Below are 16,985 nucleotides of genomic sequence, written 5' to 3'. Positions count from 1 at the left end.
ATATATGAGTCATTTCATATTATGTAGCATACCCAATCATTTCTGTGTTCAGGTTTCTGTTTTAGATCCAATGGAAGAGACTGGTTCTGGTTATTTGAGACTGACCCTCCAGAGATGGAAGATTCTCCGAAGCTCTGTATGGACTCCATCAAGGAAGAGATAAGGCCTAGCGGGCCACTTATTGTCTATAGGTGACATTGAGGGCATGGTGTTCTTTAGACCCAGGAAGTATTTTTGCATCTGAACAAATGCACACAAATGAGAGACCAAAGATAAGGGAATCAAATCTGAATTCTCTTTAAATTAGGCAAGCAAGCAAATAGTTCAACCTATACTTACAATTCTCTGGATGGTAAAGTCATAGATCTTCTTGCCTGCATTCGCCCTGAAATATTTTCTGTACTCTCTGCGGACCTGCGGCAAAAAAAAAAAAAAAAAGTAAAAAACTATACTGTCACTATCACTTAATTCTACCTCTTAGTTTGATGTTAAGTTGGAAATGTGAGTAATATGCAGAGGACAATTGCACTATACACAAACAGCTCACTAAAATAAGAGACATTTGGTTAGTCACAAACATAGAACAACTGGTACATACAAGCTGTTGGGAGAAAAATGACTACAGAGTGCTACAAAGTAATTACTGAGTGACTGTGAATGATGGTTAAGAACAATTGACCTTGATGCCGACCTTAATTACACAAATTGAGCTGCAAACAGGTGCATTGTATAGATCAAAATGGGCAATTAATATGATGAAAAGATTAACACTGGAAATGACAAAGCGTGACGACAGTTACTCTTCGTAAATCAGACAGGACACGCAACAGATAAACACCTAGAACACAAAACTAAAGACAATGAAGCAGGTGAAATTGCTACACAAAACTGGGGGATTAGTATTACAGAAACAGAGGAAACATATGGAGAAGGATGTGTGAAAAGAACAGTTCAGAGTCTTTGCCACATTAGTCACACTTTGATAATTTGCATTTGCAGCAAAAGATAAAAATAACAATGGTCCATTTAAAATGTATCAAAACCAGTTTCATACATGAGGAAATAACTGTTTTATGTGGTCACATTTTTGCTAATTATTTACTACTAAAATAATTTATTTTGAGTTACTAGTGTTAGGTCTCATTGATTCAAAGTGTGATCATAACTCTGGGCAGAGCCTGGCTTCCTGAAGACAAATGCAAAGATGGTTTAGGAGGAAGAAGAAGGACGTGGGTGATGAGTCTTGTTGATGGGCTACCCAGTGGGGCTGGTAGGTACCTTGAGTCCCTGCCAATAGGCCCAAATCACAGCAACAGCATGCTTACGTCTGGCCTCTTCCTTGAGTCTCCTCAGCTCCCTGCGAGCCTGTTCAGGGGGTGGGCGGGAAAAGACAGAGTGGGAACAAATGAAGCAAGAGAAGATAAGAGGAAGAGGAAGGCGATGCCATTTTGGCTGAGGTCAGTAAACATCAAATACACACATAAATACGGCACACAAGTGCTGTGTGACCAAGAAGAGACTGTAAAGTTACAGCTCTACTGCTCCAGCTTCTAGAAATGAATATGGCACGGTGGGTCATATGACCTTTTGCCAGGGGAGCTTCTGTGAGGGAAAAAGAGCCTGTGCGTCTGTTTAGTGGAATTCTAGTGTAACAGGAGAAGAGCTCACATAGCAGAGGTCACTTCAAAGAATCCAAACAGTAGTATCTAAAAAAAAAAAAAAAAGACAAACTATACAGAAATGCAAAGAATAAACAAGCAACAAGCTATGCAAGAAGAAGGGGGAAAAAGTCATGCAGGAGGAGCAGTGCTGAGCTATGGAGCATGCAGGAAGAAACTGAAAACAGAACCAAAATATGATCTCTGTTCCTGTTATTTGTGCAAGGCTGTGTCATCCATGGAATGAGACTGGTCAAAAATCATTATTTTGCCTGTCAGACACAACTTTGGGGGATAATGTCCGTTTTGATTCCATTTGTGAGATCTTGATGTTAGTTTATACATGAGACTACATGGTAAACTGCCTTGAATCTAAATAAAAAATACTATGTACATATTTAGTGTTGTTTTGGGGGTGAGTGAGTGGAGGTCGATGTAGGCGACAAGTCACATAGACACGACAAGTCCAGTCATCAGGCTTCCCAAATACCTTGGTGCCCTGCCAGCCGGCCCAAATTACAGATACGGCATGTTTATTCCTCGCCTCCTCCTTCAGCTGACGCAGCTCTCTTCTGGCCTGATGAAAAGCGATGGCAGTTGTGGAGGAGGTTAATTTCAGTGAAAATCAAAACTGTATTGTCCCAGGAGAGGTACGGAGTAAGTGTGAAAAAGTGTTATACGCAAACGCTGACAAATAAACAACATGAAAAGAGATGAGAGAATGACATGACGTGGGCTACAGTAAGTGCATGAGTGGTGCTCATGCTCCGTGACTCTGCTTTTGCTCAGGTTATAGAGAGAGCCCAGTTACTACAGTGGCTTCATAAAGATGCTGACCAATAAGAAGACGTCATGTTTGTCCATAACAAAGTTCACATTCATTACAGAATTATTACAGATGCCGGGAACAATAAGTCAGAATAGATTGCTGGTAATTACAGCTTGTGAAACCTTGAAATAAAATACTAATTGGGCTACCAAGGATATCTAAAAAATCTTAGCACTTTTAGGTACAATAAATGCTGATAAGATAATGGCATTTTATGTACTTAGACTTAAAGATCTCCACAGTGGTTATGACTATAAACAGCTGCTGAGGACTTAAAGAAGCAACATATGCGCCATCATATTGACTTTTTTTTCAGAATTTATTTAGACGTGCTTCCTGGTGTTTCGCTGTCAGCATATCAATATGCTGAAAGGGGCTCAGCATGAACAAGAGTAAATTACACAGTGAAAATCATCTGTAGTGTTTACACTAGGGCTGAACTAGTCCTTAGATTATGGAAAAAGAAAAGAGAATAAAAAAACAACAAAAAACATCTAACTACATTGAAACCAGATCAAGGCTCACAAATTGTAAACATGTGCTACATGCAAAGATCTGAGTATGGAAAGATTTTAGAAATAACTTTGGTTACATTTTGCTACAAATGTGGTTGTTTCTAATGCTGTGGCATACATGAAAAAACAATCCTATATGTGACAACAATAAAACAGAATAGGACAGAACAACTACGAAGCACATTAATTAGGCCAGAGGGTAGCAGAAGGATCGGGGTTCATCAGAGGGGCTGCTATTCTAAGCTATTTTTACAGTGAAAATAAGATGGGACATGGTGCACAGGTATGACAGGACAGCTGGGACAGCGACACACTACGACTACGTAGAAATACCTTGGTTCCCTGCCAGTATGCCCAAATTACTGTCACAGCATGTTTATTCCGCGCTTCTTGTTTTAGACGTCTCAGCTCCATCCGAGCCTGGTAGGATGTGGTGGGTGTTAGGTACGACAGGTTGAAGATGTGAGAAGGGAAAGAATCATGATAGGAAAGAGAAAGAGGAGTGGGGAATAAAAAAAAAAAAGAAGTGGCAGGTTGTGTGATCAGCAAAAGAAGTAAGATTTAAGGGAAACAGCAGCATTATAAGAGAGGATAGCTTTGTTAGGGAGCATACTTATTATAATGCTATAGGGCCATCAAGAATAAAACAAAACCAATTGTTTAGCCAATATGGTTAAATATTCAATGAATAAACAGACTACATCAGAGTTAGGGTGATGATTCACTGAGGTAAACACCTCTCTGCACTTTTATGCATCAGTACCTGGGTGCCATGCCAGTAGGCTGCAATGGTGGTCACTGCCTCTTCACATCTTTTCTGATACTTGAGCTCTCTCAGGAGTTTGCGGGCCTAGTGGACATATAACATGCAAGCAGACATTTTAATGTTTTTGCAAAAACTCCTGCACTGTACCCTGCTGCCTTTTATCCTAACATACTGGATTTATTCTATAATAGGGTGCCCACCTGCCATCCTCGGGTGTAGGACTGCACCACAGTGGTGGCACTCTTAATCTTCTGGTATTTCTTTTGTTGCTGTGAAATGGAAAAGAGTAGTAATTAACAACACTTAATGCATCAATTTCTTATCCATTTTTGTTGCTCTGTGCGTAATTCTTAGGGGAAGTCCCCAAAAAGTCTCACCGCATATCGACGGTACCATGCTGCCACAATTATCTGGCTCTGTTTCAGCAGCAGAAACTGACTGCGGCACTTCCAGCCACGGTAGATCTTCTGAATGAGCGTAGCCAGGTCTTGCAGGCATTGCCTCCTCCTCTCTTCCAAGAAGAAGAGCTACATGAAGAGAAAAGAATTAACGGCAAGCCAGTAAAACAAAAAAGAAAATTTAAAAAAAGAACACGAATAGAGCTACAAACACCAACTTTTCTTTTAACCTCTTAAGAAAGATTGAAGATAAATCACAGTTAAAAAGAAATGTTCTAGAGGGAATCATTATGAAATCAATAAAAAATTTTTATCTGAGCAAATACTGATTCAATAATGCCAAGAACAAAGTCCAATCTAGTATGTGCAGGTGACGGAAATAACACTTTACTGCTTGGAATTACAGCAAGACAATAAAAAACGACCTATGTGAGTCAATCTATCTTTATCGAGGATGTAAGTACAGCATTTTATGACCTTGCTGCATTTTTAAAGCCATCTTGTTCTGGTCTTGTTCTCTGTTTTCTGACAAAATTCTCCAGAACCCAGTAACCAATGCAGCCATGCTCCAAGCTTGAGGCATAGCGGCATTGGAATAACAACCAAACAAAATCCTGACTGGGATCCTGGATCAAAATCTGCTAACTACTCTATGTATTAGTGATTGTTGATTCACAGCTGCAGATATATAAGTGAGATAAGTTGATCAGACAGAAAAAGCAATTATGGAAGAAAAAAAAAAAAAACCAGGATGAGATCATGTTATTTGAAACTGTTATTTAGTCTTTTCTTGGTCCATTCAACCCCGGCAGACTTGAACAGCTGAAGAGCCTGCAAGCACTGAGCAAAGACGCTCATTTCCCATGTTGGATGGGATGGCTAAGTGAAACCATGTGTTTTCAGAGTGGTGGTTGCATGCTAATTGCTGAAGTGGGGGCTCTAACTGCAGCCCACTCTGCTTTACAAACATCTTACAGTGAGAAAACAGGGCAGCTGAGCATACTGGATTCAATTTATATACTTTCAAGCACAGCTTGATCTACTGGAGTACACAGCATGTGTAAGCTGGCTGGACTAGGCTTCTTCATTGGTGTATAAAAAGGTTTCTACCGTTCTTGGGTTCCTGATGAAGATCTTGGAGCGGCCATATGCGAACTCTTCTGCTGAGACCTGGAGATCGGTCATCAGCACCTCCACTCCTTCCCTATGGAAAGGCAGAACAGTCAGATGGGTCATTCAAACCTCACTTGACACAACATAACAACAACAGAGGACACAAGATGAAGAGTAGAGTTTGAGTGACATTAAAGGAGAAAGAAACCTAAAGAAATGTGTAGAGAAATAAAATAAGAAAACCACACAAAGCACAGAAGCTCAGGTATTCTAATGTGTGGTAGAGCAGATAGGAATCACACACACACAGTGGATAAAGAATGAAACTCTGGCTGATGTGAAACAGAGGAGACAGATAAGGTTAAAGTATCTCAACATTCTGTGGTTCTTTGCTGCTGAACAGTGAACAACTAGTGTGTGATAAGATGGCTACAGGTTTCTGAGAGGGGAGGCTAGGTTCTGAATGTGCTAAAGAAGGTGGATAGTTCTCACAAAAGACACAACACCATTAACCATGCCTTTTAAAGTGTACATACCATTTGCTTGCTAATTGCTTTCTTAATAAACTTAACAATATTAATATCCTTGTTCAGAAGATTATTCCCCTCCACAAGTCTTTGTTCATCCAAAGAAAGTCCTCCAAGCTGTTTTTCAGCTATAACCTGCTTGATATTCACACAGCTCCACATAGTCACACATGGGAACTGACCACTCCAACTAGAGTCTATTAGTGCTGGTCACAGTCACCCCACTGGGAGCAGTCTGAGGTTCACTACATTAGTTAAAGACACCTGGGAGTGCTTCACAGTTTCCACTCTCATTTTCTCACAAAAACCTTGAAGGGATTTGTTTTGGCAACTGTCCAGAAAAGACCCATTCTCACAACCTCAGAATAAACACAACAATTACCTGGCAGGTCCTCTCCAGTGGGGCCAGGTCCGTTTGCAGAGCATTTTATAGCGTTCCAGGCAGGGCTCATACGTTTGGCGGAAAGCATAGCCTGCTCTCCTGACACGCACGTTCTCCATCAGGCCCAGGTAACGCACCTGATGGCAGACCAGAGACTCAGTGAAGATGTGAGGTGCCTTCTTGTCATTGGGCTTGATACACCTGGGAATCAAGAAAACAGGTATAGAGCTTAGAGCATAATTTTATGAGAAAACCATAGGCCGTGGGCCAGCAATTGGTGTAAATGACATATTTCAAGATTGACAGCTTATTTAAATCTATCTTTGAATCACTACCACTGATAATTGTTAGTAGTAACAGCAGCTGTTTCTAGACTTTGTATGTCACATCATGGTCATAACAGGATGATTGATGTTTTTCTACTTGTCATTACAAATGGTATACTATACTAGTACTATAAAATCATACAAGTCGATATCATGCCAAAGGATTTATAAGAATAAATACTGAATGGAGAAAATTAAGGTTTGATGCTAGTTATTTTACTTGAGCAAAATATTTTAGAAGTATTCAAATTTATTATGTAAATGTCACAATGCGACATACTAACAATATGCTGGCAGAGCAATGGCTGATAAACTCTTTGTAAGTGATAAGACCTTACCGGATGTAGTTTGGGTTCTTTGTTTGCAGGTTCCTCATCAGTGTGCCCACTGAAGCTTTGAACTGGAAGCCAGCAGTAGGTGGTCTCTTTAGGTTGACTTTGGCTGGGTTGCCTTCAGGGAACAGCTGTTTGATGAGGCAGTGGTTGGCCTTGTACATGGCCTGTGACAGGTCTCGATATAACAGATCATTGTTCTTGTCTACAAAACCTTCAGTTCGGTACAGCACCTTGATGAAAAGAATAAAGTGGAAGAAAAAGCTCTTCAGTGTTTTCTTAAATCCCTTTATAGCACTTTGTAGAAAATCTTATTTAGAGTACCTTGCCAGCGTAGTGCTGGATACGGAAGCAGCTGTGTGGCAGGCTGTGGTCTGTGAGAAACTTTGAATTCTTGCTGAGACGACTTTCAAAGTGCTGGTGCTCAGCACAGACAGTGTTCAGTTTGTCCAGGAAGGTTTCATCTGTGACTGTCCCAGGCCTCAGGCACTCCTCATCCAACATGGCCAAGATGCCATTTTTGTTCTGTTCATTACAAGGTGGGTTTACATGAAAGGTGGTATAGGTTCATGCATATAAAATGTAAAAGACCAAAAATTTAATCTGTCAAGACTGGAATGATCATGCTTCGATTGCTGGCTATTTTCAACTGAAATATCAAAAAAGTGAGTTTACACTGACTTAGGTTATGTGGTTTCTGAGGAGTTGGAGACCGACTTACATTCTCAATGAGGTCGCAGATAATAGCATTGTTGAAATACTCAATATTGGTCCATTCGATGCCCTGTGACAAAAGACATGACAGTCAAGGATTAAAAGGTATTTCTAGCTTTTGCAGTTGTAGTAGATAATGTTCTTGAATTTCCCTGTTTTTTATACCACCGCAATAGAAACACATATACGGTAAGTTAAAATGTAATCAGCTCAATAGTTGGGTGATAGATTAAAACAAGGATAGTATTATTAAATCTTTTACATAAGAAGCAAGCTATCATAGAACAGAGCTACATAAGAGGTGCTTGGCAAGGTTCTGTGGTAAACAGACAAAAACTAATTAATAATTAATAAACCTAAAGTCATAAATACATCTTCATCAGCCCAAAATGTTGGAAAATCGCTTTTTGTAGTCTCTCTCTGCTCCGTGATAATCTCAGTGTACTAATCATCTGTTTAAGACTATAGAAAAAAGCCACTCTGAGGAGGAAAGGGAAAATGTTCTCAAAACTCTTCCTCTCAAAAAGGCCGCCGGCCCCTTAAAAAAAGAAAAACATATGCCAGCATTTAATTCACAGCTAGTAATGAGCTGGGAACATAGCTGCGGTTGATGTACGAAATGTGACAGATTTTTAGAGGGGAAGGGCACAAAGAAGGTGTGGCTTAAACTGATGGGTGAGTGGCCAAATTCCTGATTGGTGGCCCTCTGTCCTTTTTCCAGCACTGTGGTATTTTCCCATGCAGTGGGCTGGACAGGGGCCAGGAGTGGAATATCATTGGTGGTGGTGTTATTTGGGAAGGGGTGTGGGGGTCATTGCTGCAGCACTCACGTACATAGAGCTTTGAAAACAAACAGAGCTTAAAGGCCCATAATGGTGAGTGTTTACGCTCCCTGGAGTGAGGGATCACTTCCATCCCCAACACAGAGGGGAGATGGGGAGAGAATAAACAAAATGTGATGGACGACAGCGAGTCAATACAAGACATAAATGAAGCAGGAATGCCTTAGAGTCAAGGTCAGGAATGCAGATTTAGCCCAAATGGAACAAAATGTTAAACAGATGAGTGACATGAACAGGTTGAGCTCATGCTGCAGGGGTCTGCCATGACAAACTATTAACACAACAAATTGACTGCTGACATGTTGAATAATGTAGATGTACAGCTGCAGGTATGGAGTGCTACCAGTTCCTCAGGCTTGACTTGATCTGGCATTTATCCAACTGTCCGCTCCCCACATTTTATGTGTGTGTGTTTTTAAATAGTTACCTCTCTGATATATTCCTCCTGCTCCTCACGCAGGGTGAGCTCGATGAAGATCTGCTGCAGCTTCTCATTGCAGTAGTTGATGATGAACTGCTCAAAGCTGTTGTCCTGTTGGAGCAGCAACAGGTGAGACATTATTATAATGAGCTCCAGCTATTAAGTAGCATGTTGAATCATCAATGCTTCTGCACTCATTTGTATTCTGCTTCCATCAGTGAAATCATTTTTCTTGACTGAAACCTTATTAATGTCTAGTTTTTGTGGTCCACTAAGATGAGCAACACAAAGCTCATTTAAACTCTGCATTTTCTCTTTAACAAACATTCATGAGCATGGTCAACCTGATCACCAACTTCGGCCATTACCATGTATTTCCTTCTGTGCTAATTAAAAACAATGGTTCCCCAATGCATACTGATGAGGATAGAAAAATCTATGTTTTTGACCTTGCTTAGTCCAAGACGGCTACTTGAATTTACATTTAATATCAGAATTGGAGCAGGAACAGTGTTTAATCTGTGACCTACATCTAAAGTGAGTACATCAGTCAGCACAACCTGCAAACTCACTTCTGTTTAAACTGTCCTTGCATTAGTCTAACAGAGTGTATGATGTTATGTTCACAAAAGAAAAGATCAATATGTTCTTGATAATATCTTCCTGCATATACTCTCAGATTTTTGTGAGCTGTGAGAGGCAGACTAAATTTTAAAAATGGCAGTATGTCTGCCATGACCTGGAATAATCAGCTTTAACAAACGGGAATCTACAGTCTCTCTCTTTCCACTCAATGTTTTGCTACCTCGTTGCTTTGACAACCATTACTGAACAAACATTTAATTAATCTGGGCACTGAACACTTGATGCCAGTAAATCTATCAGTAAAATGATAAATGCTTATTTGAAAAAGTTACTGTAAATTTTAAGACTTTAAACATTGACATTTATATATTGATGCCGTTTTAAAAATTTAAAAGCTTCACCCGTGTTATTATTACAGCTGTCAATTATGGTCACTCAGGGTGAGTCATGCCTCTTGGCAGATTGCCTTATTATGTGCTGGGTTAGGTTAACATTGATTTTCTAAGGACACAACTGTAGTTAGAGCAGCATGTTTAGTTGAAGAACTCAGGGTGAAGGACATGACAAGGTTTCTCAGTGACCAGGAAATGGGACATAGCCACACGTAGATCAGTTATTAATCAAAACACAACATTTCCTCTTTCTGAGAAACCAAAAGGTTGTCTTCAGCCCTAACACACCCACACACCCACACACACCCACACAAGCATGTCTATACACAGGTGGCAGCATACACCTGGCTGAAATATGACTTGTAACATGACCCTAAAATATTTTATCTGCAGCTCTGATGTTTTATGACAAGTGGTTTACAACAACTCTAAAAAGTAGTTATCTTCATAGTATGTTTGAAGATACCGGGCTCATTTCTCAAAGGTGTTGCTTCACTTGCCTCATGTAGGGAAGTTCTTTTGTATGGTGCCAGTTACATTTTTAGGAAAAAATAAAACACATATTGGAAAACTGAGCCTAGATGTTTATTTATGCTACTTTTTTCCTGCCTTTATGGCAAAAATCCAAGGTAAATAAATTGCTATACACCCATCTTATCATGAAAAACGACAGTGTTCTCAAAAACGTTGGTTTAATTTTATCTACATTTAGAGCAATATGCTCATTCACTATGTTATATGAAAACATATGATACTCATGTCTGAATACTAAATATGGAACTAAAAGTCTGAGATAAGAAACAGAAAAAAACAGCTAGCATGGCTCTGTACAGAGGTAGAAAATTCCTTCTCCCAGTGCCTCTAAAAGTTGCCAATTACATCGTGTGTATTTGAGCTCCTGCCTCCATTCTTTATGCTAAGCTAAGCTATCTGGCTGCTGGCGATAACTTCACATTTACCACACAGCCATTAGTGTTGTCAGTCTTCTCATCTAACTCTAGGAAAGAAAGGCAGTAACAAAATATCTGACAACATACCAACATAACAAAATACAGCCTGTAAAATTATCAGTTGAGTTGAGTCATCACCTCTGTATTATTTAAAAATGTATTGTTTAGTATTTATTTAGTATTTATTGCATTTATTGTGTTAGACTGTATTTAGTACTGGCAACTGGGTGTATGTCACAATGTACTTGGTGCAAAGACTTTAACATCCTTTCAGCCATGTGGCTATGCTGCACACCAAGAAAAACCTGAATAGACCTTAATGAAGAGCAGAATTAACTCAAGAGGAGCTTAGATCACAGCATGCACACTGGCACAGCAAACAGGCCGGTGCAGGGGTTACTTACTCCATCCTGGGGACCCAGACACAACAGAACAGTCAAAGAAGAGGACTTGAGAATGAGTGGGGTGAACAAGTATGGGTACGAAAAAGACATGAACATGGGGGTGGGGGGTGGTTGGGCTGAAGGCATCTAGCAACAGTGTAAAGGACATTTTATGTCAGGTCTGTTAGCTTGTGCATTGCATTGTACCTGTCTCATATATTAGTTTGCAGTACATACAAAATGTTATTTTCGTGCACTTTAATGTCCACATGGCTGGTAGTGTATCAGTCCCTACGTAACATAATGGACAACATACAAATGAGCCCCATGCTGTACTATGTAATGTTTACCAAGTAATATTTTTGACAGCACATGCAATTTGGCCATGTTTTCACAGTGGCAATGGTACAATTTCATTGGTGAAATCACCTTGCCACAACAATAATTTCAACCCTGGGAGCAATAAAGTGTAACTAATCTGAATGTGTGTTTTTTTTTTTTTAGCCATTCGTTCTTGTTGATAAGCCCCTCACAGGTATCAAAAGATGCACAGAAACAACCCAGAACAAAATCCTTTTCAGTGAATGTTGTTATCTAAAAAAGAAGCACAGGCTTGACCTGCTGTTTTATCTTACCTCAAATATCTCAAAGCCATAGATGTCCAGAACACCCATGACTTTGTGGCGAGTTTTAGCTTGTGCCTAAATGGAGAAAATATTGTCAATACAAATACAGAATAACAGTGGTGTACTGTGGGAAAAATAAAAAAAATTAAATAAATATTTTCTTGACCTTACTTACTTTAATGCTTTCGTTGATCCTGGTGACGAGCCATGTGAATAGACGACTGTAGAGATTTTTTGCAAGTGCATCTCTGGCATAGTAGGCCTGTAAATTAAAACACAATACCAGTAAGGAACAAAACAATAACAGAGGCCTGAATTTATTTTAACAAACTGAAACAAGGGTGTCTACAGACCCAGTATTTTGAAAGACTAAAAACAACAAAAAGGCAATAATGAATTTTCAATCAGGCAACATTTACCAAACTTCACAAACATATTCACATTCAAAGATTGGGGGACAAAGGCACACCAGCAACACAACTGAACCACAAATAGTAACATTATTCTGACATCAGAGTAATTCTCTGCACCATTTCCTCTTCTGCTTTTTGGTCACAGAGAGTCCGTGTTATATGTACACTCTGACTTAACTCACCTAGCTCTGTATTAAATGACCTACATTTGAATATCTAGGAGGAATGCTGCTCATCTATAATGAAGAGATTTTCATGTAACATTGCCTTGGATGAAAGCTGGCAGCCAGGGGAGCCAATCAGGGAAAAGAAACAGCCCTTTATCTATGCTCTGTATGTGTGGGTTTATGTGAATGCAAGTAGGACAGAAATACATTTGTGTGGCTGGTGCAAGGCAGATTTGTAACTTTTCAACCTGACCTGGGCCACATTCAAGGTAGTGGAGACTTTCTCCATCTTAGCCTCTACTGTACGGTAGCTGAATGCCCTCTCCAGCACTGACTGTTCGATCCCCAGCAGCTCACACATCTCCTTCAAATCTGCAAAATAGAACAAAAAACATACAAAAAATATAGTATTGATCTTGTGATTATATTTTATTGCATACTTTATGTCAAGGCTACACATGAAGCTGGGGAAATAAGTAGCTGGCAATTTAAAACTCAGTACTCAGATATGTAAAGCTCATGCTCAGACTTGTTTTTCTAGATTTAGATCACCACCTGTGTATTCTACTTAAATACCTTAACCTTATAGCAACATCTGCAGATTGAATAAATTGATGATACAGTAATGGCACTGTAGAAATGGAGCACAATACTATGATATAAGCAAATTTCGGCAATATGATCATAACAATCCACGTGATTCATATGGGGAAAAATTGATTACTTCCTTGGCAAATATGACAGTAACATGTATCATGCCACACCACGGAGGGGAATATGTAAATAGAATATTTGCCTAAAGAGAACAGCTGTGGGAGTGATGCAATAAACTGCTCTTGTCACACAAATCATAACACAAATATTGTGTGCAGAGGGTTACAGAAGGAAGTAGAGCAGCCAATAGGGGGCAGTGGCTCAACATCAGGTCAAAGTGTGTCATAGGAGTAAATGTCATCATTACCCACTTGTCAGACATTTGTGTAAGCATAAATACAGGTGGCTGCATCATGCATCAGAATTATCCAAATTATATTCTTTGCTTCTTGTTGTCTGTCAAACCCACCATTCTTGTCTTTGATGCGGCTCTCATCTGTACCATTACAGCGCGACTCTGGCTTGAACTCAATGTTGCCAAGTTTCAGCACAGCAGCCACCAGCTCCAGCACCGACTGCACCTCGTCCTCCATGAAGCCCACAATCTGCATGGCATTCTGGGAAGGCAAAATTTATTAGAGCGAGTTATTAACTAACTGATGGAGTTGAACCTTGGTGGGAAATGTGGACACAGTTGCAAACAGGAACTAAGCTATAAACTTAACGGCCAAACATCCCAGCTAGACTGAAACATTGTTCCAGCAGAGCCTGTCAATGCTGTCAACTAGTGCTGTCGTGATAATGAATTTGATTAATGAGTTTCTTCATGTTCAACACAAATGTCGTTTGCAAGTCTGAATTACATTTTAATCCACGCACTATGTCCAAAAGCATAAACAAAACCGTTTTTATACAATAACATATTTTTAAAAAGAACTAAAAACTTTAACCTTGGGAATTAACAACTTTACTGAAATCTATTGGCTAATGAGCTATTTTTATTGCAACTAAAGATGGCGTGGAGGTACTCATTGTTTAGTGGGAATTTTCTTGAACTTCCGGGGGTGAAATGCAGCTGTATGGGAAGTACCACGAACACTCAATGTGAGAGGTGACGAGAAGCAGGATGAAAAAAATGAAAAAAAAAAAAAAAAAATCAAGGAAGACAAGTACAGTAGATTGTGACAGCACAGACTGGAAATGTTAATACAGCAGCTGAGTAGAGCATGTGGCAGCATGACTGAGAACAATAAAGAGCAGTGGAAACAGGACCTTACAGACATAACATCCTATGTGTCACCATCGGTAAAGAGACAAAGCAGTGACACATGGAGTCAAGATCCTGCATGTATATGTACTTATTTAAATATAACGAACAGTTGACATTTCTCTTGTGGTTTCCCAAAAGAATTGCTGCTGGTAGAAATTGAACCACTGTTGAAGACATTTTGATAAAGGGTACACATTAAACTTCTGGTGTTTGATACTAATCTAGTATTTAGGTTTTAGTTTCGTTTTAGTTTCCCTGATTTTGCAACAGGTGGTTTTATACAGGGTACATTGAGTAATGATAGTTTGTACCTGCCTGCAGGTTATTTGAAGTTACTTTTTAAAAGTTGACAGAAATAACAAACTGCATTAGGGTAAAGAGTAATAAGACTTAGACAACTTTGTGCATGCGGTACTCACTCTGACTGTCCTAAAGTTGGCTGCATCATCCAGCCCATTGACCACAGCCGAGTCCAGGCTCAGGTAATTGTACTTGCTGAAGTCACGGTGCAGCTTCAGCTTTTCTGTGACACACACACAAACCATGTGGTTGCCATTTAGGCTACATTTGTTTAAAGTAGGCTGAACACAAATGAAGTCTTATTAAAATTAAATGCAAGTTACACATATACAGTCACAGTTGGGAGGCGTTTCTAAAAAACAAAAAAACAAAACACCATCTTGCAATGATGATGGAAGCTGCAGCTGTCAACATCATACATCAATACACACAATTAATGTAATAAAAATTGTTAAATCTAAACAAATATGTCCAGCCTATAAGCTATTGCCACTCCAAGCACAACTTCTATGCACTGTGTTACTGCTATGAACATTATTGGGGCATATCAAATGGCCCTAGCAGTGAAATCTATTCTTCTCACGAGTGTATGTGTCAGATTTCATTAGTGGTTGTATTAACTACAGCTGAATCAAACCCTTCTGATGTGTGTGGAGCAAACGACTATTTTATTGTTGTCCTGTGTTCAGGACATAAAACAATGCCCTCTGTCCACAGAAAAGCAAATAAGAAGGAATCGGTTTTACAGCCTGTCTTTGTCTTCTGTAGTGTTTGTTAGGCAGGAAGAATGGGTCATTAATCCATCAGCCATGTGTTCATGCAGCTGCAATCCTGCTGGAAAATTCTTTAAGTATGTTTTGAACATAAGGTATGGCATTCACTTCCTCATGATAGTTAAGTAAATCAGTGATGCTTAAATCTAGTGTCCTCTGGACAAAACTGTGAGCAAGCCCATGTGGAGTTAAAGTAATTTCTACCTGTGAGCAGAGATGTGGATACTTCAAGGCCAGAAATTATATACAACAACAGCAGCAGTTTTGGGCGTTAACTGATAGAAAGGGCAAATGTTTTTCCATGTTTAAAAAAAAAAACAAAAACAAATAACAAATAACAAATTATATATATATATATATATAAAATTCAGAACTGCTATATTCAAAACTGCTGTTGAGACTGATGCCTGAAACCTTCAAGTTAAGTCTGCCCCCATGCATAGCATCTAAAATACACTCATGCTTCCATTTAACTCCCATTTCCAGCTTTTTTACAGCTTACTAAGTGTGTCGTCAGAGGCTCCAGACAAGAGCTGATAAAAGATGTGGAAGTTCCTCTCTCCTCTGGGCTGTTTCACTACCCGAGACTTCTCCAGCAGATCTGGAAGGACACAATAACACAATGATGACTAATGGTAGTCCCCACAGGAAATGTTTACATGCAGACATAAAAAAAAAGAATAATTGAGTAGTAAATATGGGGCTGCTGAAATTATGGATGACCAGTCGGCATCTTTAGGGAAATTAAATTGGTTCCTAGTTTAGTGACATATTTAAGTTGCCTAGGTGACCAAGCCACTGTTGTGTGTATAAACATTATAGGACGTGCACAGAGAAGAAACCACACAAGGAAATCAAACATCAGCCCTTTTTTTCCTGGGCTACTGACCAAGTGCAACAGTACCTGATTAAAAGGGGACCCATCATCTGCTCACCGCATTAGGCTGAGTATGATTTAATTAGAGACCTACTACAGAGCTCAGCAACATCTGAGGCCACTTGAGATCCTCTTCACTGCCTGTCTGGCTGGATAATAGAATTTTATTTGTGTAGTGAGAAAACATATTATATGACACATTTCTAGAGTTTACAGACTGACTGTGAATGTTTTGGGGAAAAAAATCCACTTATACTTCAATTTTAACCATGACATGCAGCCTGAAAATGAAAACTAGTCCCGGATGAGTCCTCTGGCTCATCCATCTGGTTGATTCTAAGAGGACAGAAGTAAGACTGCATCCGGGGTTACACTTGAAGCATCTAACTAGAGAGCCCCTACTCAGAGACCTGGGGCAGCGGTGCGTCAGACTGAATGTGAATCTGTGACACTCGCTGGCCATGAATCGCATAAGTGGCTCTATAAGGGACAGCACATCGATAATACAACATCTATGACTGAGTGGCTGCCAGTAGCCATAAAGAACTGTGATTAAAGACAGAGATAGGTATAGGTAGGACAAATACTAAGAAGAAATCCTTTTATTTTAGCATCTTTGTTTAATGTGTTTAATATATTTGATCCAATTTATCTTTCTTTAGATACCACTGTGTCAAATACACAAGAAGCCATAAAGGTTCTCTCATTAATCTCATCCTACAAGGTCTGAAATGACCTTAAACCTTGTGTCCAGTCTAACCATTCAGTCATCTAGTTAAAAGTCACAGTTACCTATTATCTGTAGCAAAGCATCCTGAACTGCACATTACAT

At 39.5% G+C, this 16,985-nt stretch overlaps 1 protein-coding gene across 5 annotated transcripts in view; it reads right to left on the bottom strand.

Annotated features, from left to right (window-relative positions):
- Nucleotides 1-16,985, bottom strand: part of myo1b (myosin IB) — a 44,617-nt gene that overhangs the window by 4,101 nt on the left and 23,531 nt on the right. Inside the window, exons 7-26 of one of the 5 annotated variants that reach the window (XM_026375992.1) lie at nt 15,779-15,877; nt 14,623-14,726; nt 13,403-13,550; nt 12,593-12,711; nt 11,935-12,021; nt 11,769-11,834; nt 11,155-11,160; nt 8,830-8,934; nt 7,568-7,630; nt 7,171-7,371; nt 6,853-7,079; nt 6,189-6,389; nt 5,277-5,370; nt 4,146-4,295; nt 3,969-4,037; nt 3,766-3,852; nt 3,336-3,422; nt 1,279-1,365; nt 340-414; nt 106-240 (exon numbers count right to left, since the gene is read on the bottom strand). In XM_026375992.1, coding sequence (XP_026231777.1) covers nt 106-240; nt 340-414; nt 1,279-1,365; nt 3,336-3,422; nt 3,766-3,852; nt 3,969-4,037; nt 4,146-4,295; nt 5,277-5,370; nt 6,189-6,389; nt 6,853-7,079; nt 7,171-7,371; nt 7,568-7,630; nt 8,830-8,934; nt 11,155-11,160; nt 11,769-11,834; nt 11,935-12,021; nt 12,593-12,711; nt 13,403-13,550; nt 14,623-14,726; nt 15,779-15,877 — 2,210 coding nt within the window. The remainder of the gene's footprint in view (nt 1-105; nt 241-339; nt 415-1,278; nt 1,366-3,335; nt 3,423-3,765; nt 3,853-3,968; nt 4,038-4,145; nt 4,296-5,276; nt 5,371-6,188; nt 6,390-6,852; nt 7,080-7,170; nt 7,372-7,567; nt 7,631-8,829; nt 8,935-11,154; nt 11,161-11,768; nt 11,835-11,934; nt 12,022-12,592; nt 12,712-13,402; nt 13,551-14,622; nt 14,727-15,778; nt 15,878-16,985) is intronic. The other 4 variants (XM_026375994.1, XM_026375993.1, XM_026375996.1 and 1 more) reach the window with 4 other exon arrangements.

This window comes from Anabas testudineus, chromosome 21, assembly GCF_900324465.2.
Source record: "Anabas testudineus chromosome 21, fAnaTes1.2, whole genome shotgun sequence".
Lineage (NCBI taxonomy): Eukaryota > Metazoa > Chordata > Actinopteri > Anabantiformes > Anabantidae > Anabas > Anabas testudineus.
Note: the sequence above shows the minus strand (reverse complement) of the source record. Positions and strands in the feature narration are given on the sequence as shown.